A 27,265-nucleotide genomic window follows, 5' to 3' on the forward strand; every position below is an offset into this window, starting at 1 on the left:
TTTCATTTTGGTTGTGATCTTAAGAAACTGAATGTTCATCTTTTGTTTTAGTGTACTCAAACAGATGACAAAGGCAATCATTTTGGCCTTGGATCCCTTGTGCAGACACTAAAGAAAAGAAACAGGAAAGATGGCTATGCGAGCTCTTCTACATCAACTATTGTGGATCTTCAAGATCAACTTCGGCGCCAAATTTCTGCACACGAGGCTGATAATGCACGCCGTGATGAAGAGCACCGCCAATATCGAAGTGAGATCAGCAGCTTGAAGAAACTCCTCGTCTTCATGAAACAAAAAGATCCCAGCTTGGCAGCTTTCCTGGAATCTCCAACTACTAACCCAGACCCAACCACACTTCCACCGCCTGCAGCCAACATTCCTCCAGGTACAACTGCTGCAGCCACAGGATCAGGAACCACACCTGCAGCCACAGGATCTGGAACCACACCAGCCTCCACTTCAGCTGCCAATTCCCCTCTTTCTAACACTTCTTCCAACTTATGAACTTGATTTGCTAATTTGGTGAATGTATGGATTTGTAAACTTAATTAGGATGATCTTTTGTTATGATTAGGATGATATTTTGGTATGATTAGTGTTTTTAATAGTCGTTTTCTATAATTAATTGCATTTCAAATTCGATATTTTACAGGTTTAGAAATCCCTAATACTGACCAATTTGTGACCAAAACAATTATAAATTTGAGACTAGATTGCGACTAAAAGAGTTTCGTATAACTGTGACTATTTTGCTACTAAACCAAACTATAAAATATCTCCAAAACTAGTCGCATAGTGGATACTAATATGAAACATAGTTGAGACTAAACCAACAGTCTTAGAGTAGTCACAAAATTTAAAGACTTATTTGCGACTCGTTTGTCACTAAAACTCTCATTATCTCGGACACATTTGGGACGAAATATTTTTAAATGCCAAGCACAAAATACAATGGACAGTACCATTTTAGTCATTAAAACGTCTCAACATTGGACTATAGTTTAGTGTCGAAGTCGTCTTTAATACGGGACGATCTTGTCAGTCACAAAAACGTCGTTTATATTATACGTCGCGTTTTAGTCATAAATGTGCTACTACTTCTAGCAGTCTCAAAATCGTTGTTTAAATACGACGATAATATACAGTCGGAATGTTGTCGCAAATGTGCGACCATTAAGCAACTGGAAAATTTAGCGACCGTTTTTTTGGGACGGTTTTATTTAGTCGGGCAACAGTCGCAAACCATCATTTTGCGACTGTTTTGTGACGTTTTCCGGAGTCCCAAAACGCTTGTTTTCTTGTAGTGTTTAGGCGAGTTTCCCAGACTTTGTTCCGAACCTTGCGGACAAGGTTATTGTTCGAGGGGAGGGTATTAATGGGCTTGAGAGTCACTCTAGGCCCATACGAGCAAGAAGGCCAAATCCTCGATATGTCTATTGAGGTTGTTTTTGTTTTACGGTTTTGTTTTCGATTTTGATCTTTCTTTTACAAAAAGATATTGGTGTTTTAGGATCGTTGTTATCTGTTTACTTCTCTCCTTATCCTGCTAGGACTCAATAGTTCTAGTTATGTAGGATGTTTTTCATATATATATCAAGAAAAGCCAAAAAAGAGGTAGTCATAACTACCCATTAAACAACTTGTGTCTTGTGTTCTTCCTATCTCTGATCTTAAACCTATCATGTTGCTTTGATTGTCCGATTGTTTTCTTGTCATGATTTCATTGTTTCTGTATAACTTAGTCTCGGTGATCGACTTAGTTCACGCGGGGGTCTAGATCAGACAGCACGCTCAGGGGCAGTAATGCTCGCGGTTGTTTGTCTGGTTGCGGGAAGACTGCCCAGTGACTCTGAGTAGTTACGCATGGCGAGTTTCTGTCATGATAAGCATGTTGACTCCGTGAATTCACTGTATCAAAACTCTCAAGCATAGATTTTCTGCTTCTAGATTCCTGACTTGCTAATACATAGAATCTTATAGAGGAATAAGAATTGGATTATGTGCCTTGTGTTATCTTGGAGAAGTCATATCTTTGGTGAGCTTACATTGAATTTTTGACTTGTCTTGTTTAGAAACACTGTTCTTACAACCTCGTAGATCTATCATAATCCGGTAATAATCTCAAGAATAGCATATTAAAAACGGAGAAAAACTTAAAGAAAGTTAGGAAGCGGGCCAAAATTAAGATTGCAGTCGATTGAAAGAGGAAGAAGATGAAGATATATTTGTTCCCTTGAATTTATCGCTCATTATTCAACATTTTCCGTTTTTTTTTTGTGAAAAACTACTTATTCAACATATCAAAATAAAAAAATGATTTTTAAGTTTCGTTGTATATATGTTCTAGAAGGACAGAGTAATAAACCCATTAACCGGGACCCCGGTTAAAGGTGTTTTAGCGCTTTTACTGGAAACAGACTATACACCCATTAAACATACGGTCGTTTAAAGACATAATAGATCGTTTATGATTAAACGCAGAAAAATCCATTTCAGTCTCTTTGTCCAGATACGGTAGTGATAAAACATACGACCGAATAGATTCTTACTACTATATCTATTCTATATAAGATCCAACACGAAAGATAGATATAAAACATAAAGAGTAGAAAAGTTACATTGAAAACAGAGCTGTTCCATAAGCTGTTCCACCGAGATTTTACCTTAATTTGATATAAAAAATCGGAGATCTATAAATTAATTCGTTTTCATTTTAGTTTTAGGTTCCAAATCAAAAAAATCTTTGTAGATCTATCATAATCCGATAATAATCACAAGAATAGCATATTAAAAACTGAGAAAAACATAAAGAAATTTAGGAGGCAGACCAAAATTAAGATTGCAGTCGAATTAAAGAGGAAGAAGATGATGATATATTTGTTCCCTTCAATTTATCGCTCCTTATTCAACATTTTCCTTTTTTGTGAAAAACTACTTATTCAACATATCAAATGATAAAAATGATTTTTAAGTTTCAGCGTATATCATGTTCTAGAAGGACGGAGTAATAACCCCATTAAACGAGACCCCGTTTCAAAGCGTTTTAGCTCGTTTAATGTAAACAGTCTATACACCCATTAAACTTAAGGTCGTTCAATGGCATAACAGGTCGTTTAGTCTCTTAATCCACATACTGTAGTGATAAAAACCCATTTAAGAAAGGTTTTGATATGTGTGGTGATAAGTCTCATATAACAACCTTTATCAATTAACCGACCTTAAGAAAAGCTCTTTAATTTTATAAATTATAAATAAATTCAAGAAATAACAGATTATAAATGAGTAATGGATAGTGAAAAAAATATATTAATCATTGACTTTGATCATTGATTAGGTTCGGATATGAAAATTTCATTGTAGCTCTATCATAATCCGGTAATAATCACAAGAATAGCATATTAAAGACTGAGAAAAACTTAAAGAAAGTTAGGAGGGGGACCAATATTAAGATTGCAGTCGATTGAAAGAGGAAGAAGATGAGGATACATTTGTTCCCTTGAATTTATCGCTCCTTACTCAACATTTTCCTATTTTGTGAAAAACTACTTATTCAACATATCAAAATGAAAATTTTCTTTTAAAAAGTTTCGTCGTATATATGTTTTAGAGGGACGGAGTAATAAACCTATTAAACGTGACCCGGTTAAAGGGGTTTTAGCGTGTTTACTGTAAACAGACTATACACCCGTTAAACATACGGTCGTCTAAAGGAATAACAGATAGTTTACGATTAAACGCAGAAAAACCAATTTCAGTCTCTTTGTCCAGATACAGTAGTGATAAAACATAATAAGACTAGATTCTTACTACTCTATCTATTCCATATTCGATCCAACACGAAAAGATCGATATAAAAAAATAAAAAGTAGAAAATAGACAACGTAAACAGAGCTGTTCCATAAGCTGGTCCTCCGTGATTTTACCTTAATTTGATAATAAAAATTGAGATCTATCAATTAATTCGTTTTCATTTTAGTTTTAGGTTCGAAATCGAAAATTTCTTCGTATATCTATCATAATCCGGTAATAATCACAAGAATAACATATTAAAAAGAAAGAATTACTTAGATGGACTACATTTTAGGTGTATTGACGGAAACCTTCCAAAACTTTTTTTTATCCTTAGATGTTTTTTAATTACCAGCGTTCCCTTTTTACACGTTACCGGAAAAAACTAATTACGAAAAATGCTACTGCCACGTCAGACAAAAAGGCGCGTGCCACCAATAACTCAGCCATAACGTACGTTACGGCTGAGTTATATCACGTTATGGCTGAGTTCTGGGATAACGGCTGAGTTTCGGGTCAACGGTTGACTTACGATCATAACTCAGCCAACAGTTACGACAGACTTATAAAAATCTGGTTGAGTTAAGAGAAAACGGCTAATAACTCAGCCGCCGTTACGGCTGAGTTATAGTCCGATGGTTGAGTTATCAGAAGTTTGGCTGAGTTATGTTATCGACACGGCTGACCTAACTTTCTCCGGTTGGCTGAGTTATCGACAACGGCTGAGTTATCAAATGTCGTTACGGCTGACTTATGTTTCAGAAACATAACTCAGTCGTAATTGGCTGACTTAACAGAAAACTCAACCATGTTACGGCTGACTTATTGACAAGAGATTTATTCCTAATATAGCCTCCAGTTACGGCTGACTTATTTGACGTTACGGCTGACTTATTGACGTTACGTCTGAATTTGGCATCTTAAAAAACATTTTAGTAATTACTTAAATATTTTTCATGTTGTGGCTGATTTAATTTGTGTTGATGGCTGATTTATTTTGGCTGAGTTAAAAATTTGTTTGGTGGCTAACTTACGACTTCAAATGCACAATTCCACGTCAGCATAAACGAGGGAAATACGAAAGGTCCCCCATTAGCTCGTATTTTTTCTTACACTCTGTTCTTCATTTTCTGTTCTTCACTTCACTTATGTTCTTCATTTTCACTTTTGTTCTTCATTTTCACTTATGTTCTTCATTTTCACTTATGTTCTTCATTTTCACTTATGTTCTTCATTTTCACTTCTGTTCTTCACGTCTGTTCTTCATTTTCGTTGATGGATCATCCGGTTCCAGTAATTGTTGTGTCTGGTAATTGGGAAAAGAAACAGAAATATGTATTTAACACCGACGATAGAGGTTGTACAGTTGTGTAGATAGATGCGGAAACAACGCACAAGAAGCTAGTGAAATTGATTCTTGATGACTACGGACTGCATGAGTTGAGCCACAAGGTAACGATGAGCTACATACTCTCGTACAAACGTATGAAACATATGTCGCATGATACTCCCCTAATATATGTCTCGAATGATCGATAGTTGCAGTGTTATCTAAGCTTGTTGACAATCAATCAGCTACGACTTTGTGTTGAGTTTGCGAAGATGAAGGACGGATTGAATAGAAGGACGAAACGGCCACGCAGTTCAGCTTCAGAAGTAGAATCTACATATGAAGACGCAAGAGGATTTGATGGTTTCTGTTATGATTATAGTGAAAACCTAGAAGATGAAGTCAAAGAAGATGAAGCAGAGTACGAATCAGAGGATGAACAAGAAAATGACGAGTTTTATACCTGATTTGACGTTTTCGACGACTCCGATAGTGCGTCATCTGATGATGATAACTTTACTGTATACGGCGAGCCTGAGGAGAAAGATGAGCATTTACCGGCTGCTACTCAAAACAGAGGTCATTACTTTGGCAAAGTGGGATCGATTGGGAACTCGGAGTCTTTAACGGTGGAGATGGCTAAGCTAAACCTCGTCGTAGAACAACGATACGCGAGCAAAAACGAGTTGGAGAAACGAGTGAAACTTCTTGCGGTGAGAGATGGATTTGATTTTTCAGTACCAAAATCAAATACGACTGTAGTGAATATTACGTGGTGGGTTGAAGGATGTCTTTGGAGAGTTCGTGCATCTCAAGAAGGAGATGAGCCTGGTTTTGTTGTTCGTATATACGATTCGGTACACACATGTTCTGTGACGGAGAGATCTAATCGATCCAAACAAGCAACACCTGATGTTTTGGGACCTCTTTACAGGAACTTTCTTGGTGACATTGGTCCGTTAGTTAAACCTAAAAGTGTTGGAATTATCATCAGTAAGCATTTAAGCATAAAGGTAATTACTATGTCACGGCTGATTTATATTTGAGTCACGGCTGAGTTTTCGTTCATTTACGGCTGAGTTCTCATTACGATACGGCTGAGTTGCGTTGAGTTTTCTTTCCTTTAAGGCTGAGTTATCATTACGATACGGCTGAGTTTTCATTTATGTGTCGGCTGACTTATATATAGTTACGGCTGAGTTATCATTACGATACGGCTGAGTTTTCATTTATGTGTCGGCTGACTTATATATAGTTAGGACTGACATATTATTATATTGGTGCCAACAGATGGATTATTGGAAGTCATACTAGACGCTAAGGTTTGCAAGACAGATCGATATGGGAACTCCTTAGGGAAGTTTTAGAGAATTGCCTTCCTACCTATACACGATAAGACGTGCAAATCCGGGTACAATAACGCGTCTTCAAATTGATGAGTGTGACAAATTCAAGTATGTCTTCATTGCTTTTGGTGCGAGTGTTGCTGGGTTTGCTTACATGCGGAAAGTTGTTGTCGTTGATGGTACGTTTCTCCACGGTAGTTACAAAGGGACGCTTCTAACAGCCCTAGCTCAGGATGGAAATTTCCAAATTTTCCCAATAGTTTTCGCAGTTGTTGACACTGAAAATGATGATTCTTGGCGTTGGTTTTTTAGGCAACTCAAAGTTGCTATTCCAGACGAGAGGAATCTTGCGATCATCTCGGACAGACATAAGTCAATAGGGAAAGCAATTGGTGAAGTGTATCCGTTGGCTTCTCGTGGAATTTGCACTTATCATTTGTACAAGAACATATTGGTGAAGTTCAAAGGGAAACATTTGTTCCCACTTGTGAAAAAAGCGGCTAGGTATTTTCGGATGGCTGATTTTACAGAGGCATTTGATAACCCTATATTTTTATACTTTTAAGCTTATGTTTTGTTCATTATTTGCATGTCTAGATCTCTACTTCTTAGGATTTCTTGTCTCTTTGCATTATATTTTGCATCTAGGATCTTTAGCATAGGGATTTGCATATCATCTGCATTTTAGAGCAAAAACAGGTACACTCGGACACTGCAAAGTAGGGACCTGATCGAGTGTTTCCAGCCCGACCAAGCGGGCACGATCAAGCACCCGGACTCACAAGAGGAAGCTGAACACGGACAAGCCGAGAGAGGACCCGAACGAGCCCAACAAGCACCCGACCGAGCTCTCTTTAAACCGACTTTGTAATTTGTCTTTTTGTGTTTCAGTGCTTCCTGCCTTTAGTATAAATACGGCGAGCCTGAGGCGAAAGATGAAGATTTACCGGCTGCTACTCAAAACAGAGGTCATTACTTTGGCAAAGTGGGATCGATTGGGAACTCGGAGTCTTTATGGTGGAGATGGCTAAGCTAAACCTCGTCGTAGGACAACGATACGCGAGCAAAAACGAGTTGGAGAAACGAGTGAAACTTCTTGCGGTGAGAGATGGATTTGATTTTTCAGTACCAAAATCAAATACGACTGTAGTGAATATTACGTGGTGGGTTGAAGGATGTCTTTGGAGAGTTCGTGCATCTCAAGAAGGAGATGAGCCTGGTTTTGTTGTTCGTATATACGATTCGGTACACACACAAACAAACCCAGAAAATGTGAAGAATCGAAAGCAAGTTTATCAACAAACCAGAGAATGAGAGGAACAAGGGGCAAATGAAATCAAACCCAGAAATTTTAGCAACCAAGAACCAAGAGAGAAGGAAGAGAGAATTCTAGAGAGATAAATGATTTTTTAGCAAAATGAGAGAGTGAGAGAGGATTTGGTCGAGTTTGGGTGTTATAAAGAGGGTGAGAAGGGACAAAAATCTGAAAGAGGAGCGTTTTTGGTCGGGCTTGGTTCAAAATTTGAATTTCAAATTGAGCTGACCATTGACCCGACCGTTACCTTTGACCCGATCGGACGGCTGAGATGAACCCGATTGGGTAGCTCAGATTGACTTGATCGGACGGTTGAGATTGACTCGATCGAATTGCGTTGACGCGTCCGTGTGAGTGTTGACTCGGTGGAATGGGCTTGCGAAATTGGGCTTTTAAAGCCAAAATTGACTCTTTCTTCATCCTTCCCTTATATTGGCCCAAAACACCTTTCCTTACTCACATTCAAACCTGAAAACACATCAAACTAAAAAGAACATCAAATTTAAAAAACTTAAAGAATTATGTACAGGGATACCTTTGGGACTTCCTCCCAAGTGAGCTTGTTTATAGTCGCTAAGCTTGACTTGGTATAATCCTCACGAAGTGTTTGAGTAATGGAGAGGTAACACCATTCTCTCCAATGCTAATGACCAATGTATCTTATACTTCTTCCTTGCAGCATGTCTCTTCTTGAAAGTAAATACCCTCTTTGCTTTCCTAGAAGTCAAGATGTCGTTCTTCTTCTTCAACATCACAATTTCCTTGGTTAATCCCTGAATAGTGGTTACTAGCCAACTTAAGTCTTTCTTGAGAGTCTTGATCTCCTGGAGCTCAACACAAGTTGGAGAAGAGGTCGAGGTTTCTTCTATTTTGAACGTTGTACTTTGGTGCGGATACGCCATATTAATCTTCATCCTCGTCCCTCTAACAAGATCAAGAGTCATGACCCCCATCCTCATATCAATAATTGCTCCTGCTGAGGCTAGAAATGGTCTTCGTAGAATTAGTTGATACTGAGGTTCCCTTTCCATCTCGAGAATCAGAAAGTCAGTGGGAATCTTTACTCCTCCAACTTCAACAAGGAGATCCTCCAATACCCCTACGGGTTGCTTAGAGCTTCGGTCCGCCATCACAATCGTCAAGCTGCATGGTGTAAAGGTTGTATAGCGCATCCGCTGAGCTATTGAGAGGGGCATCAAGCTAATCGAAGTGCCCGTGTCGCATAAACACTCGTTGAAGATCGTTGATCGGATTGAGCAGGGGAGTGTGAAAGCTCCAGGATCCCCCATCTTCTTGGAGAAATCAGAATCTTGAGAGGGTGGAATCCAACTCTTCCTTTACTGCATCCTTTCCAATAGGACTTCTTTGAGAATCTCCCTGTAGGAGGGAATGTTGGCGAAAGCATCCACCAAAGCCTTCAGCTGATCTTTCCTTGATAGTGAATCGAGAATGTGGTTATATTCTTCTTTGATTTATGCCTTAGATTCTTCAGGGTAGAGTAATGGTCTTCGATTTGAAGGCTTGGGGCTGGTAGCTCTGATCGGGCGAAGAGGCTCGTCGGAACTTAATTCACACAACTTGTCAGACAAGCACCGTACACGATATCTGGCTCGATCGGGTTCATGGTACCTTTGATCGGATCGGTCGAGTCTTTGGTAGACTCGATCGGGTTCACCATTGGCACGGTCGTGCCTGTTATAGACTCGATCGGGTTCACCGTGTAGGGTATAAATTTGGGCTGCCTCCCCCTCTTGAACCTCACTGTCCTCAGTGACAATTGGGAATGGTTTTCCCAGAGTAATCGCATGAGCAGTAGCAAATTCTTTAGGGTTCATGATAGACTTTCCTGGGAGTTGGCCAGAAGATGTGGAGGGTTGGTTGCCTTCCAAGATAACTACCCTTTTGCTTAAAGAATCGAACTTTTGGTGGAGCTCTTGTATAGACTCACGCAACTCGCTGCGAAGCTCGGCTAACTTCTTGGCGTGTTCCTGGCGGCTATTGTTCTGTGCTTGGAGAAGCTGATGTAGTGTTGTTTGAATATCTTGTTCTGGGTGCACATTAGTGGGGTACTGTTGGAATCCTGAAGGGTGTGATTGAGGTTGAAAAGCTTGTTTTTGATTAAAGCCAACATATGGCTTGTTCTTGAACTGTTGTTGTTGAGGCGGATAGACTTGATCCTGGGGGTTCGCGACGTTGGTGCTTCTACAAGAGAGATTCGGGTTGGGTTTGTAGTTGTTGTAACCCTTTTGGTAACCTCCTTGATTCTGGATATAGCTCACCTCCTCATTGTTAGCACAATCCCCATCATTAGGTTGGAAGGTCTCCTCCTCTTGAACAAAGTATACATTCTTCTGCTGGTTCATCAAAAACTTATCGAGCTTGTCGTTAAGGGCCTTCATATCCTTCTTATACTTGTCCTCTTGGTCATTGTTGCCTCTAACAATTCTGTCATAATCCTCGTTATACGTGCCATCAGATTGAGCTAGGTTCTCCACAAGTTCCCAACCAGCTTCAACATCCTTGTTTAGAAAGTTTCCATTGCTAGCAGTATCGAGGAGTAGGCGAAACTTAGGTAGTATTCCTCGATAGAGAGTACTAAGTAGCGACTCATTGTTGAAGCCGTGATGAGGGCATTGTGACTGATAGCTCTTGAATCGTTCCCTTGCTTCATAAAATGTTTCGTTGTTACGCTGAGCGAAGCTAGAGATATCATTCCTTAATCTGGCGGTTCTTGCATTGGAGAAGAATTTGGATAGGAATGCCTTCTTACACTCGTCCCATGTCGTGATTGACCCGGCTGGCAAGGACTTTTCCCATTGATGAGCCTTGTCGCCTAAGGAGAAAGGGAACAATCGCAGCTTGAACCCATCTTCGCTCACTCGATCTTGGTTAAGCCACACATTCGAACGAACTCATCGAGGTGATCGAGTGGATCCTCCATTGATAATCCATGGAATTTATTTCCTTGTATCATTGAGATGAGGCTGCATTTGATTTCGAAGTTATTGTTAGGGACTGCTGGCGGGACTATCCCTTATCTTAGCATTAACCATGTGGGATTAGATCTTAGACATTCTAGCACCCAAAAAGTGTTCAAATGGAATGTGTGATCAACTAATGCCAGAGATCTATTTGCTTACCCAAGAGATTGGTTGTTTAGGAGTAGATTGACATTAATGAGCTTGTTCTTTATGCCTATTTATAGTATCTTTCATCAATGAAAGTTGAGATTGGGAAGTGATATAGATCTGATAATCTTTGCCAAGAGATTGGACTGATTAGGTTAAGTGGTTCATTGTCTAGGAATAGATCTATCTGAGCATGTTAAGCATCCCAAAGATACTAAGATGATTCATCACCCCATTAGCCCATCCTTAAGACCCTTTGTTTATCTGATTGATTATCTGCTTTTACTTATTGCTTTCATTATTGATTCTTTAGTTTACTGTTATGCATTAGAGTTCTTTAAACAAAACCTTAAATTACTTGGCTTGACTTGATTAGTTCTGCTATATCCTGATTGATTTCAATACATCCATTTGGATGGATACCTCTTATGCTACATCGCATTGGGGAATTGAACTCCAAGGGTACAAAAATACTTGTTTCAGCATTCAATGAGATTGAAGCGCTTCATCCTGAACTACATGGATATCTCCAAAGAGTTGGGGTGCAAATGTGGGCGCGCGTTCATTTCCCGGGTGAAAGGTACAACCTAATGACTTCGAACATTGCGGAATCTATGAACAAAGCACTATCAAATAGTAGAAGTCTTCCCATAGTTCGACTGTTAGAATCCATACGTTATATGATGACTAGATGGTTTGCTGAACGGAGAGAGGATGCGAAATCACAGCTAACAACGCTCTCACGAGGTGTTGAAAAACTATTAGAGGTAACTGAGCCGATCACGTTACATAAGTGAGCCATAACTTGCTTATAACTCAGTCATTATTTATATAACTTAGCCATAACATGATTATAACTCAGTCGTTATTTATATAACTAAGCCATAATTCAGTCGTTATTTATATAACTAAGTCATAACATGATTATAACTCAGTCGTTATTTATATAACTAACCGGCTAATTTTTAGCTTTGAGTTCCAAATGTTTCAGTATCACAATGTCAAGAGATTTGTTGCATGAAATGCGTGAGAAGTATGGTTGTAAACCAACATAGCGTGCATCTCCTCAGTCTATGTCTAAGGTTTATATGGAGAAGAAGAAAAGCTGCATATGAGAGAGCGTCTGGTGTTGGTCCTTCTCAGGCAAGAAGCAGAGCCAATAAGTCTTCAGGTAAGAAACCAATGGAGCTGCAGGATGACGACAGTGATTATGAGTTTGAAGAGCATCCACCTGTCCCAGCTCGTAAGTCAGTGCATAAGAAGAAGACAGAGAAGTGGTTAGCCCCGGGGGAGTATTACAAGCTGTTTCAGCAGCATGAGTTTCAGGACACGAGGTACCCTTGCCTGCAGACAATGGCTGAGCTGGCTATCTCTGATGATGTCGAGTATATGTTCGAGCATTGTCATCTCCGCACTCTCATGACCAGTCCACGAAACGCATACCAAGAAGAGACAATTCAGTTCCTCTGTACGCTTGCCATACATCTTTATGAGGATGATCCGGACATAGAGTCAGATGGAGGATTGTGATACATCACCTTCACCATCAGTATTTGCTGACCATCAGAGAGCTAGAAGGTTTATTTGGATTCCCTAATGGAACATGGACTGGGCAAAGGATTGATAGGGATGAATTGTTGGCTCTTTGGGAAACGATTGGGAATGATAAGAAGTTCGCTTCATATAGGACCAAGAGCAACCACATCAGAAGTCCAGTTATCCGCTACTTCCATCGATCAATTGCAAACGTGTTCTTCGCGAGGGAGACAACAAGAACACTGATCAACAGGGAGCTGAAGATGATTGATCTTGCACTCAAAGATCTCTTGTTAACTTCAGTAGATGGGACACTACTGCGAGGTGATACGACTGATACATCCCCATCTTTCACTATGTTGCACCAGCTACTCAATTACAGAACTTGGGTAGTGAAGCTGAGCAGATGCAGAACTCAAGGATTTATGTGTATGGGAGGGTTGGTGACAGTCATCTTGGAAGCTTGTAGCGTCCCGCTGAGTTCAGAGCCTATTGGCACCGAGATTCATCGACATTCAGAATTTGAGGCAAGCTCAATGGTTGCATTGGGAGAAACGCAACAGGTTATATATGTACTACTTCACTCACCCTGTACATGGTGACGTGTGGTTTTTGCTTCCTTGTATTCCCTTCACAAGGATACTCGAAGGAAGCAACATTGAGTTTACCCCTCCTGCAGAGGCTCTCTACACGACAAATGGTGAGGAAGCGATGGAGGTATCTGAGAAAGAGGATGATGAGATGGAAGAAGATTCAGATGAGTATAGACCAGAGAGGTATCACTTCAAGGACTACACAGCGCCTAGACAAGGCAAGAGTTTGGTATTGGCTCACAAGCGTATCAGTACACTTCAGAAGTGGAACATGCTGCAAGACAAGGCAATAAAATCTATGAAGTCAAAGATGAAGAGCTTCATGAGTAAGTTTAGCTGCGCCTCCACCACCACAGCATTTGCAGGCACTACTCCGCAGGATGCTAGCCCAGTTCAGCGCCATTTGTCCACGAGTGATGTCCCATCACGCTACAGAACTCTTTCTCCATCACGTCATTCCGCCTATGAGTATAGAGAGCATAATGTTTCTTCTTCTCCTCTGAGACAATCCTCCCCTGAGCTTAGGGCTAGCAAGAAGAAGGAGAAAAGAAAAAAGAAGAAGGCAGCGAGACGGAAGGCAAAAGCTAGTTCATCACACTTGCCAGACGAGCATCATGTTGAAGATCTGACCATGGATCAAGCCGATGATCACATTGAGGACCTAATTGTTGATCCAGGTGCGTATCATTTCCAAGACCTCACTGCGGATCTTGTCGAGCAGAACGTTGAGCATCCTACAGAGGCTCCTCCAGTGCAACCTGCACCAGTTGCTTATACAAGCGAGTCCATGACTCAGTACCTGGACTGCTATTTTCAGTAAGGTACCACTCCACACCTTCATCTGTATATCCATTGCATTTTCATACTTTTGTTTGTTTGATTCTCAAACCAACTCTCAAATTTTTATTACACAAGGGACTGTGTAATTTAAGTTTGGGGGAGGGTTTGGGATGACATTTGATGTTGTGTTCTCTTTTCTTATTTTGAATTTTTAGCATATAATCTGTATTCATATATGTGCATTGAAAACCCCTAAAAATTTGAAAAATTTTCAGAAAAAAATCTTTAAAAACAGAGTGATCATGTAGCTTGCATTTGCATATTATGATTGAGTCTAGACTGTTTCATGTAGGACTGTTGCATTAGCATAGGGGGCGATGATGATTTACACCTTGTTGATTTGCTATGATTCACTAGTAGAGATCAATGTCCTGGTTGTTAGCTTTTTGATGCATGATGATTGAACTTGAAGTAAGTCTGAAACAAACTTGGAATTCATGGAGAGCATTCTTGAAATTGGTTGAAACATGTTGTGATATGATCTCATTCCTTACCTTATAAGAACTTAATCTTGACTTGCAAATATCTGGTTGTGTTTTGCTTGCATGCTCATGGTCACCACATACATATTTGGATCATCTTCCTCCTTTCACCACTCTTGTTGATCCAAGTGATCTTTCTTTTAATCAGTTTGCCATACCCACAACCTATCCTTTTCTTTCAAGCCAATTGATAATTTTTCAGTGGTAGGTCTTTTACCAGATTATGCTTGGGGAGAGCGTGTTAGGTATGACCCAACAGGATTAAAATTTTGAGTAGTTCTGATTTTCACTTTCAAATCAGATAGGACTATGTCTGGATTCTTACTTGGGTTTGGGATTGGAATGATTGTGGAAAAAGAAGAGAAACAGAAAAAGTTTTGTCCGTAAGAGGAGAATGTTTTCTAGAAGTTTATACTCTAGTGATTGATTTTTGTGGGGATAGCACGATATACAGAGAATGGTTCTGGGATGTAAAGAAAGAAAAAAAGTTTTGATGTCTTATAACGTAAGAAGAAAACAGAACCATAGTAAAAAAGAAACCCCCTATCCACTAGTATTAATAAGAAACTTCTCTTAAGGCAAAAAGAAAAAAATGGGATTGATGTTGAAGGGTAGACATAAGGATCATTCGGGTTTAGGAGTAAGCACTTGGGAACCATTGGGTAGTCAAGGTTTTATTCCTGTATGCATTTGTTGGTCCTTACCTTTAGCATTCTCCCTAAAGCTCAATCCATTCATTGAGAGATCCTTGTCCTGAAATTATTTAAACCCTCTTGATTCTCAAAACTTTTTTTCTGCCTAGCCAAGTGAGTTTGTTAAGCCTTGCACAACCAGATTCATATACTTGAGTAATGAATGCCAAAAGGAATGAATGATTTGAATGCATGTGTAGATCAAGGGATATATCCAGTTTTGGATTTGATGAGTTTGTCTAAAGTCTTTAAGTAAAGTTCTCTCAGCATACATCAAAGACATAGCAACCAGGACATTGATTTTAACTGCTCTATCTTGCAAGTTACAGGTTCTGAGACCCCATTTTCAAACCTCTCTTCCACTTTGTTTCTTTTTTCTTTTCTTGAGGGCAAGCAAAGACTAAGTTTGGAGGAGTTGATAAGTCTGTATTTCATCACTTTTTGAGCATGCATTCATCATCTTTTCAGCATCATTCACTTGTTGATTCGCATCATATTGATCCCTTTCTGCATGTTTTACATACTTAGGTAGGTTTTATGCATATCATGCATATCTTGCATACATTGTGCATATTTGGAGTGTTTCAGGTACTTAGGAGACATGCAGAGCGAATCAGAGGAACAAGCGTTACTCGACATGCATACGATCGAGTGGGACGATCGAGTGAGAAGCAAGGATGCGTTGCAGGAACATACTTCACTCGATGGACTCCATCGAGTAGGATGATCGAGTAGGCAGCAGAGATACATTGCAAATACATCGACGATCGAGTGAGCAGCAGACGCATACAATCGAGTGAGCAGCATAAGGGACGCAAAGCAGAACCACCTATCACTCGATGCACACACTCGAGTGACATGATCGAGCAAAGCAAAGAAGTAGCTGATGATTTCACAGATCACTCGACACGTTCACTCGAGTATGAAATGATGCAGAGAAGAAATTAAGTGTTACTCGACACGCTCACTCGACCGACAGGACCATTACAACTTTTAAACCGCTTTTACGTTGTCGTTTTATGTTTTAAAGTTTTCACAAACATTGTTATGAATAGGTCTCATTTGGTTTGCCCAAGGGATCGAGTTTTAATTAGGTTTTTGTTGTTAGCCACCAAACAATCCAGAAAATTGTAATTCATATTTCTTTTGAGTTATTGAGATTTTGCAACTAGTTCTTAAATCATAGTTGTTACTCTTCCTATCATCCTTATTATTATGCATGTTTTGAACGATTCGTGTTTCATGATGTTTAACATGATTTCTGAGTCTGAGTAGTGTTAGGGTTCTTGAGGATGGGATATATTAGGTGGAGGATGTTAATTTGCTAGAGTGTTTATGTTAGATTCGTTTTGTTTCCCTTCTGGACTAGAGTTTTATTAGCTAGTTCTTCTCTAATCAATTGGAACTGGGTCATAGACATTTCATACCCGAAAGGTATATGATGAAATGTCTGAACCAACTAGTGCCAGAGATTTACATGCTTAGCCCAAGAGATTGGTTGTCTAAGATGTTTATTGACATTAATGAGCTGTTTCTTTATGCCTGTTTACTACATGTTTCATCAATGAGAACTGAGATTAGGAAGTGTTGTAAACTTGATAGTTTCTACCAAGAGATTGGATTGACTAGTATTAGAAGTTCATTGTCTAGGGATTAGTATGTTTGCAGTTTGATAAACCATTTGTGCTTTCTGTTTAATTCTCTTGTTATTTGCTTGTTCTGTTTTGCTTTCTTGCCAGTATCAATAATCGTTACGTTTTAGCTTATGCATGGTAGTCTATGTTTTACAGCCTTACATTTATCGCATGTTTAACATGTTCGATTAGGATCATTGAAAACGTAAAAATCATTTATGCTTGCTTGACTTAATCATTTATGATATTTCTTGATTGCTAGCATCACACCTGATTGGATTGGTACCTATTGTACTGTAATGACATGATAGTACTCTAGGGTAATTGATAGAAAAATCCTAGTATCAATTTGCAAGCATCTAGTCTTGCATTCATCTATGTGCATCAAAAACCCCTAAAATTTTGAAAAATTTCAGAAAATCCTTTAAAAAATAGAGTGTTCATTTAGTTGCATTTGCATATTAGTCTTGCTTTAATGTTGTTGCATTTAGGATCATTGCATTAGCATAGGGCATTATGATGATTATAACCAAAGAACTTGCTGTTTCATTAGATTTAACACCAATGCCCTCGTTCATAGTTGTTTAATGCTTTCATTTGAGCTTGAAATGAGACCGCACCATTCTTTGATCGCATGATTTGAATTCTAGTCTAAACTAAAGCTTGCTTTGATATGATGCCATCCTTTACTTATAAGAACCTTAACTTGAATTGATAATTATCTGGTTGTGATTTGTTTTAAACTCATGGATACCTTGTATACATACTTGGATCTCCTTTCCCTCTTTTTACCACCCTCTTGTTGATCCAAGTAGCTGGTCATAACCTTGACCAGTTAACCACACCCTAAAAACCTTAACCATTCCTTGAAGCCTTTGTTTTAATTCTGAGTGGAAAGCCTTTTTTGGGATTGAGCTTTAAGAGAACGTGTTAGGTTTGAGCCGACAGGAAAAGGGTCTTGAGTAGTTCTGATTTGCATTTTTTCGGATCATATAGGACTAGGATGGATTCTACTTGGGTTTTGGGATTATTTGGGATGGTGAAAAGAAAAGAAAAGGGGAAGAAGTTGAGTCTTTAGGAGAGTATAAGTTTCAGAAAAGTTCAAGGGTCTAGTGAAAGAGAAGTAGGGAATGCAAAATATAGAAAAGAAATGGTTATGGTTTTTAAAAGAAAGAGAGAAAAGTCTGAAGATAGCAAAATGCTTTGATGCCTTAAGTGTTAAGAAGAAAGAGAACCATAGTGTTTATAAAGAAAACCCCCTATCCACTAGTTTATCATAAGAAACTCTCCTAAGATTTAGAACAAAAAGGGAAATTGGGTTGAAAAGACTTAAAGGGTAGAGTAGGATCATATGGTTTTAGACTATTAGGATTTCACTTGGGTACTTTGGGTAGTCAAGATGTTATTCATGTATGCATTTGTTGGCCCTTACCTTTAACATTCTCCCAAAAGCTCAATCTTGTTCATAGAGAGATCCCAGCACTTGAACAATTAAACCCTCACCAAAAAGAGACTCTATTTATCTCTTAACCTTTTACTTGCCTAGCCAAATGAGTTTAAATTCAAATTCACATCCAGATTCACTGTTGCTACTTAATGAATGTTTAAAAGGATGGCTGACTTGATTGCTTGTCTAGGTTATGTGGTTGATGACATCTTGTGTTGAAATAGGAATGGCTAAAGTCTTCACAGTACAGCCTTTGAATTGCTTTCTAGAATTACGAACTAGGACATTGATGTTAAACTCTTTTGCAGCAAGTTTTGGTTCTGAGTCCCCACCTTCAAACCTCTCTCTACTTCTTAGGATTTCTAGTCTCTTTGCATTATATTTTGCATCTAGGATCTTTAGCATAGGGATTTGCATATCATCTGCATTTTAGAGCAAAAACAGGTACACTCGGACACTGCAAAGTATGGACCCGATCGAGTGTGTCCAGCCTGACCAAGCAAGCACGATCAAGCACCCGGACTCACAAGAGGAAGCTGAACACGGATGAGCCGAGAGAGGACCCGAACGAGCCCGACAAGCATCCGACCAAGCTCTCTTTAAACCGACTTTGTAATTTTTCTTTTTGTGTTTTAGGGTTTCCTGCCTTTAGTATAAATAGACCTCTTAGGTCATTAAGCCAAAGACGAGTGTTCATTAGGGTTTTACTCTGTAGCCACCAAACATTTCCAGAAACTTGTAATCCCTAACATTACAAGAGACGTATAGCAAGAGATGTTGAGTTTCTGTTCGAGAGAAGCGGGCTCGGCTCATTCATAACCAGAACCTTGGAAGCCTACGACGAGGAGACATGCTACGTGTTAGCCTCACTCCAGCTCCATTTTTACGAGGATGAATCAGAGTTTCATTCGGATGACTGCTTTGGATACATCACTTTCAGCGTGAGAGGTACTACCTATTCTCTCACGTTTAAGGAAGTTGAAAATCTCTATGGGTTCTTGCAAGCAAGCAGAATGAGCCAAGATGTGCTAAAAGAGGAGATCAAGTCTGTTTGGAAAACAATTGGAGATGGGAAGGAATACACTTCTTCGAAATCCAAGAGCGCCCAAATCCAAAATCTAGCTGTGAGGTATTTCCATAAGTCCTTAGCTAGTATGATTTTTGCTAGAAAGGAAACTGGGAATGTGAATGACAGCATTGAGTGGTGTATTGCCAAGTACTAGGGATGGTAGAGAACTAGTAGGAGATATAACAGACGGTAGCATGGTCTCGGTTCTATTAGATCAACTGATGTATTGCAAGGATTGGGTATTAAAAGTTGTTAGGAGAGGTGTGCAAGGAGAGCTCAGTATTGGTGGACTAGTCACCCCGTTATTGGTGGCTTGTGATAATGAACTGCGAGGGAAAGTCTACAACGCTCGCTGGATTTACATTGAGACCTTGACAAAGACGCACTTCCTTGATAGCAAGCGTCCCAACGGGTTTTATCTATATAAGTTCACCCACCCTTCACTTGGAGCAGCAAGAATGGTGTTGCCTAACACCGAGCTTACAAAGATCAGATTGGGTTCTAATATCGACTTTTGGCCACCCGTCTCAGCGTTATATGACCCGAGCTCAGTCCAAGACCAAGTTCCTAGCTTCGAGCCAGCCCAACAAACCTATGCACCTGAAATCAGAGAAGAAGAACCTGCTAGGGAAGAACAAGAAGAGGATTTCTATTTTGACGAGTGGGAAGAGTCCTCTAGGCAGTCAAGGGGGGTAAAGGAAGCTCATAAAAAGATTAGCATCCTTCAGAAGTAGAACAAGTTCCAAAGTAAGACTATCAAGGCAATGAAGAACACGGTGAAAGATCTTGTCGGAACAGTTAAGGATATGGGGGAGTAGATTAATGAGCTTCAGAATAAGGTTGGATGCTCAACCTCCACTACAGCTATGCCTAGCGGTTTGGGTGGAGTGCATCAGTCAGGACACCTACCAAGTCCAACTTACCAGTTAGCCCGCCTAGAGCCTCAGTTGATCCAAGGAGAAGTCTGTTCAGAACCAGAAGGGAATCGGAAGCTTACACGAGCACCTCACCCGATCGCACACCCGATTGGGCCGGCTCATCACGCCCGGTCGGGTCATCCTATCACCTCGCAGTCGACGCTGAAAATGTCCAAGACAAGCATGTAGCAGCAGGCCTCGACGTCATGAGCTCGTGGTTTGGACCACCCAAGAGGTAATTCTATTACCCTCAACTTTGTAAATACAGCCTTGCATTTTTATAATTTCTTTTTGATCCTAAACCTTCCTTCGGATTTTTATTACAGAAGGGACTGTGTAATTTAAGTTTTAATTCTGAGCTTTAAGAGAACGTGTTAGGTTTGAGCCGACAGGAATAGGGTCTTGAGTAGTTCTGATTTGCATTTTTTCGGATCAGATAGGACTAGAATGGATTCTACTTGGGTTTTGGGATTATTTGGGATGGTGAAAAGAAAAGAAAAGAAAAGGGGAATAAGTTGAATCTTTAGGAGAGTAAAAGTTTCAGAAAAGTTCAAGGGTCTAGTGAAAGATAAGTAGAAAAGAAATTGTTCTGGTTTTTAAAAGAAAGAGAGAAAAGTGTGAAGATAGCAAAATGCTTTGATGCCTTAGGTGTTAAGAAGAAATAGAATCATAGTGTTTATAAAGAAAACCCCCTATCCACTAGTTTATCATAAGAAACTCTCCTAAGACTTAGAACAAAAAGGGAAATTGAGATGAAAAGAGTTAAAGGGTAGAATATGATCATATGGGTTTAGACTATTAGGATATCACTTGGGTACTTTGGGTAGTCAAGATGTTATTCCTATATGCATTTGTTGGTCCTTACCTTTAGCATTCTCCCAAAAGCTCAATCTTGTTCAAAGAGAGATCCCAGCACTTGAACAATTAAACCCTCACCAAAAAGAGACTCTCTTTATCTCTTAACCTTTTACTTGCCTAGCCAAATGAGTTTAAATTCAAATTAACATCCAGATTCACTGTTGCTACTTAATGAATGTTTAAAAGGATGGCTGACTTGATTGCTTGTCTAGGTTATGTGGCTGATGACATCCTATGTTGAAATAGGAATGGCTAAAGTCTTCAGAGTACAGCCTTTGAATTGCATTCTAGAATTACGAACTAGGACATTGATGTTAAACTCTTTTGCAGCAAGTTTTGGTTCTGAGTCCTCACCTTCAAACCTCTCTCCCTACTTTGAATTTGCTTGAGGCCAAGCAAAGAATAAGTTTGGGGGAGTTAATAACCCTTTATTTTTATACTCTTAAGCATATGTTTTGTGCATTATTTGCATGTCTAGATCTCTACTTCTTAGGATCTCTAGTCTCTTTGCATTATATTTCGCATCTAGGATCTTTAGCATAGGGATTTGCATATCATCTGCATTTTAGAGCAAAACCAGGTACACTCGGACACTGCAAAGTATGGACCCAATCGTGTGTGTCCAGCCCGACCAAGCGAGCACTATCAAACACCCGGACTCACAAGAGGAAGCTGAACACGGACGAGCCGAGAGAGGACCCGAACGAGCCCAACAAGCACCCGACTGAGCTCTCTTTAAACCGACTTTTTAATTTGTCTTTTTGTGTTTTAGGGCTTCCTGCCTTTAGTATAAATAGACCTCTTAGGTCATTTAAAGAGAGACGAGTTTTCATTAGGGTTTTTCTCTGTAGCCACCAAAACATTTCCAGAAACTTGTAATATTTATATCTTTTGATCTATTGAGAATTTGGAGTTGTTTCTTTACAATATCTTGCTCCTTAGATCATTATCTATTTAGTTATGCAAGATTCAAAGATTTCTGGGTTTGTGTTCTTCATGATGAACTCCAGATCTGAGTAGTTTTTCTAGGGTTTAGAGGATGGGTTAGGTGATGAGGAATCTTAGTTTCTAGGGTTGCTTAAGTTTAGATTTAGGTAGATACCTTCTGGATTAGGAGATCTTAATGCTATCTTAGCATTAACCATGTGGGATTAGATCTTAGACATTCAAGCACTCAAAAAGTGTTCAAATGGAATGTCTGATCAACTAATGCCAGAGATCTATTTGCTTACCCAAGAGATTGGTTGTTAAGGAGTAGATTGACATTAATGAGCTTGTTCTTTATGCCTATTTATAGTATGTTTCATCAATGAAAGTTGAGATTAGGAAGTGCTATAGATCTGATAATCTTTGCCAAGAGATTGGACAGATTAGGTTAAGTGGTTCATTGTCTAAGAATAGATCTATCTGAGCATGTTAAGCATCCCGAAGATACTAAGAGGATTCATAACCCCATTAGCCCATTCTTAAGACCCTTTGTTTATTTGATTGATTATCTGCTTTTACTTATTGCTTTCTTTATTGTTTCTTTAGTTTACTTTTATGCATTAGAGTTCTTTAAACCAAACCTTAAATTACTTGGCTTGACTTGATTAGTTCTGCTATATCCTGAATGATTTCAATACATCCATTTGGATCGATACCTCTTATGCTACATCGCATTGGGGAATTGAACTCCAAGGGTACAAAAATACCTGTTTCAGCATTCAATGAGATTGAAGCGCTTCATCCTGGACTACATGGATATCTCCAAAGAGCTGGGGTGCAAATGTGGGCGCGCGTTCATTTCCCGGGTGAAAGGTACAACCTAATGACTTCGAACATTGCGGAATCTATGAACAAAGCACTATCAAATAGTAGAAGTCTTCCCATAGTTCAACTGTTAGAATCCATACGGAATATGATGACTAGATGGTTTGCTGAACGGAGAGAGGATGCAAAATCACAGCTAACAACGCTCTCACGAGGTGTTGAAAAACTGTTAGAGGTAACTGAGCCGATCACGTTACATAAGTGAGCCATAACTTGCTTATAACTCAGTCGTTATTTATATAACTTAGCCATAACATGATTATAACTCAGTCGTTATTTATATAACTAAGCCATAACTCAGTCGTTATTTATATAACTAAGCCATAACATGATTATAACTCAGTCGTTATTTATATAACTCAGCCGTAACTTTTATCTCTTGTTCTTCCCTCTAATAGGGTCGTGTAACTGCATCAAGACTTTTTGAAGTACAACCGATTGATGCTTTACGTGTACAAGTACAATATGGAACATCTTTGCATGTTGTAAATTTGGATGCAAAAAGATGCACATGCCGCCGTTTCGAGCAGGAGAAAATACCATGCGTCCATGCAATCGCAGCTGCAGAGCATATGGGTGTGTCTCATATTTCCCTGGTCGATCTGACCTACCGGAGCAATTATTTGGTTAACGCGTACGCTGATTCAATCTCACCTACAGATATTGCACTCACTGTTCCTGAAATTGTAACTAACCAACCGTGCGTGCCTCTGAACATTGCAACCCAGCCAGGAAGGCCGAAGAAAAGCAGGATTAAATCAACTGTGGAAATTGCACTTCAGAATAAACGCCTGAGGAAGCCACACGCATGTTCTCGATGTAAAGAAGTTGGGCATAATGAAAAAACTTGCCGGAAGTAGTATCATTGGTATGTTGTTGGCATGGATTTTCTCGTTTTGATTATGTGTAGACAATGTTTGTTTTATGTAATCCATATTTCTAGACTAAGCCCTTATGATAACTCAGCCGTAACATATATTTAACTCAGCTGTAACGCGACCTTTCGTCTTTCTCCCGTACGATAACCCAGCCATAACGCGACCTTTCGTCTTCTTTAATATGATAACTCATCCATAACATGAATTATCATACAGAATATATTCATGTTACTGATAACTCAGCCATATTAGTTTATTGATAACTCAGCCCAATAAGTTACTGATATCTCAGCCCAATAAGGTTACAGATAACTCAGCCGTAACGCGACCTTTCGTCTTCGTTTCCCGCACATTAACTCAGCCATCACATTAACCAACGCAACTTTTCGTCTTCTTCCTTTCTCTCTTTCATCTGATCCCTTTATATATCAGTTTTCTTATACCATAAATCTTTTTCCCATTCATTTCATCTTTCATCAATATGGAAGTCAATCCTCATATGCCAGGACATGCTCTTACAGAGATTCACGCGATTCTTGCCGGACCTGGTCGGGATGATCTTCCCGTTCTATACCATGGTCCGGGTTTATATGATGCTTACGTTGACAAAAAAACATCGAGATGGAGAGAGTTCTATAAAATAATGGCTATAATTCGTCAGAACACGCACCACGACTGGCCGACTTATCGCTTGATTCCCGCCCGCATCAAGATACATTGGTTTAAGATGCTACTGGTAAGCACCACGTTTAAAGCATTTTCATTCATATGGTTCTTTTCTCTTCGCCTAATTTTTGTTTCTTGTATGTAGCGCCAATACAACTGGGATCCAAGGCAAACGTTAATCATTTGGAAACACTTTAATGAAGATGCGAGTTCAATTTTCATGTGGCAGATGCGTGGGCTGAGGAAGATATGGATCAGAGGTTACGATAAGCCGAGTGGTTGCATCCAATGGTTTGGGAGAAAATTGTCCATATGTTTCAACAACTTGGTGCAGACGATCTCTACTGGGAATATTGTTGCTGAATTCCAACAGTTATTTGCTATGAATGTTTTCAATGTTGTTTCCTATGTGTTCACAAGTTCTTTGCTTTTGAATGTTGTTTCTTCTTTCTGAACTTCTTTTTGAACTTCTTTGTAATCCCAAACAAATATCTTTTCTTTTGAATCATGTTGTTTCCTTTTTTCTTCATTTTAGCAATTTTAACAGCCATATAACTCAGCCGTTATGTTATCGATAAGTCAGCCATATCCTAAATATGCGTTATGTCAATTTCTAGTTATAATCAATTTATGGAATCACGTAAATACTAGGTTATTGATAACTCAGCCGTAATGTTATCGATAACTAAGCCATAACGTAGTATAAGTCAGTCATACCCTAAATATGCGTTATGTCAATTTCTAGTTATAATCAAGTTATGAAATCACATAAATACTAGGTTATTGATAACTCAGCCGTAATGTTAACGATAACTTAGCCATAACGTAGTATAAGTCAACCATACCCTAAATATGCGTTATGTCAATTTCTAGTTATAATCAAGTTATGAAATCAAATAAATACTAGGTTTAAATATGATACAATCATGTTACCATATTGTTCATCAATAATTTAGATTTTGTTGGTAACATTTCAAAAACTATCACACAAAAACTAGTTTCTAGTCATAACCAACACTACATAATTTGAAGATTGGATGAAATTGTGTAAATTTTCCATTTTCTTTTCAAAATTAACAATCTTAACATGCATATTTGCTGTAAATATATATTAATTATATGTCATATCCATTATATACTTATTTAATTGCTAAAATTATAATTATACTCATAACTCAGCCGTAACTTGAACACATTAACTCAGCCGTAACATAATCATAAGTCAGCCATACCCCATTTCTCATTTAACACGAAAAGAACTCTTAAAATTGATGGTTAAACAACACAAATTACAACATAATCAGTCTAAACATCATGAAACATGAATGAAACAACAATTATATTTTCTCCCATAGCCAAACAATTGCGATTCCTATTACAAAGAGTAGAGTAATTGTCTTCAAAGCTGTTTTTACCCATATCATCCTCAATCTTCTTCATCAATTTTTCCACAAGCTTCTTACCTAGTTCTTCCTCAAGCTTGTCAAACATTTCTTTTTGGAGATCTAAATTTTGAGTATGTTGATGCCTTAAGTCCGTCACATCTTCTTCTATTCTCTTTACCTTTGCGTCGACCATCTTAATTTCTTCAACTGATGCCTCATCAACCCATTTGAAGAAATGCGACTCATTCGGCCTCTAATTAACAAAAACCAACATCGATACCCATATGTTAACAATAAACAATTAAAAACTAATTATTACCTTCAAAGCAATCGAGCATCTATAGAAGATACGGTAAGGGTTTTCCTTTGTCTTCGATACGTATGTGAAGATATCGTTACCACACCAACATCCGCAGTTCGTCGGAAGATCTGGAGGATAAGCACCATGTGCTGAACGATATGAACTTGAAGAGTAGTCGCTCATTATTAAAAATTGAGAACTGGAACCCAAAAATCAAAGATAAACCCAGAGAGAGGAGGCAATCCCAGAAATCGATAAGAACCCTAAATCCCCAATCTGATTTCTCGATTATGTTTATAAGGGAGAAGAAAGAAGTAAACGACGTCGTGCAGAATTAAATCGGCCAAACCACGAATTTAATTTAGTATAACTCAGCCAAACCTCAAAATCTGTCTGTGGCTTAACTCGGCCAAACCTCGAATTTGAATATCAAAAACATAACTCCGCCATAACATATCTATAACTCAGCCGTAATGTTATGTGTAACTCAGGTGTAACATATCTATAACTCAGCCAAACCTCGAATTTGAAATATAAGATTTTTTATACATTCATGTTATTAGAACACTTAGATAAGACGAATTTAAGGTTTTTATCCACTGTAAAAATGAATATAATTAAATTAGCTCTTGTTTATACCTTTTAAGACTTATGTATCCAACAAAGAGATAAATCCTAGTAATGGTTCTCCATTCTATCTTGTAATACCCTAATGTAATACAATTTTATCTTTTATATTAGTCTGAATTTTATCTTTTACATTAAAGATACTTTTTATATATTCTAATACCATAATGTTAAGTTTATTGTTGCATTTAAAATGCTTGATTATTATTGAGTTTAATTTGTCTTTCGGATCTCAGCCATAACAGGACCATAACTTAGCCATAACAAGACCATATATCAGCCATAACTCAGCCATAACTAAAATATAACTCAGCCATTACTATAATGTTAAGTTTATTGTTGAATTTAATTTGCTTGATTATTGTTGAGTTCAACCGTCATTCGGATCTCAGCCATAACAAACCATAACTTAGCCATAAACATAACTATAACTCAGTCATTACAAATCCAGAAATGAGCCATGATGTTTGAGATTCCAATAATTTACATATTATCATAATAAGTCTACTAAAACATAATAATACTGAAATTGGTTTAGGTAATCCGCTGCCTCATCGAAAATGTCTGCTGCCATCTTCAGCCGTATACCTTGGATATTTTCATCACAGAGGCCATCGAAA

The 27,265-nt window shown here is 38.7% G+C and overlaps 3 protein-coding genes and 1 non-coding gene across 4 annotated transcripts; 3 read left to right on the plus strand and 1 right to left on the minus strand.

Annotated features, from left to right (window-relative positions):
• Positions 1-5,391: 5,391 nt before the first annotated feature.
• On the plus strand, positions 5,392-7,030 carry LOC111829973. Its single transcript, XM_023780290.1, has 3 exons — positions 5,392-5,540; positions 5,613-6,132; positions 6,476-7,030. The coding sequence occupies exons 1-3, from the start codon at positions 5,392-5,394 to the stop codon at positions 7,028-7,030; spliced, it is 1,224 nt and encodes a 407-aa protein (XP_023636058.1).
• Positions 7,031-9,252: 2,222 nt separating this feature from the next.
• On the minus strand, positions 9,253-10,696 carry LOC111829974. The gene is made up of 2 exons (XM_023780291.1): positions 10,693-10,696; positions 9,253-10,613 (listed from the first exon to the last, which is right to left on the minus strand). The coding sequence occupies exons 1-2, from the start codon at positions 10,694-10,696 to the stop codon at positions 9,253-9,255; spliced, it is 1,365 nt and encodes a 454-aa protein (XP_023636059.1).
• LOC111830283 lies at positions 10,397-10,503 on the plus strand. Its single transcript, XR_002833667.1, has one exon. It is a non-coding gene; the product is annotated as a small nucleolar RNA R71 (small nucleolar RNA).
• Positions 10,697-22,624: 11,928 nt separating the features above from the next.
• Positions 22,625-23,648, plus strand: LOC111829975. Its single transcript, XM_023780292.1, has 3 exons — positions 22,625-22,776; positions 22,888-22,963; positions 23,187-23,648. Exons 1-3 carry the CDS (start codon positions 22,625-22,627, stop codon positions 23,646-23,648), a joined length of 690 nt encoding a protein of 229 aa, XP_023636060.1.
• Positions 23,649-27,265: the final 3,617 nt, after the last annotated feature.

Source organism: Capsella rubella, unplaced genomic scaffold, assembly GCF_000375325.1.
Source record: "Capsella rubella cultivar Monte Gargano unplaced genomic scaffold, Caprub1_0 scaffold_6, whole genome shotgun sequence".
NCBI lineage: Eukaryota > Viridiplantae > Streptophyta > Magnoliopsida > Brassicales > Brassicaceae > Capsella > Capsella rubella.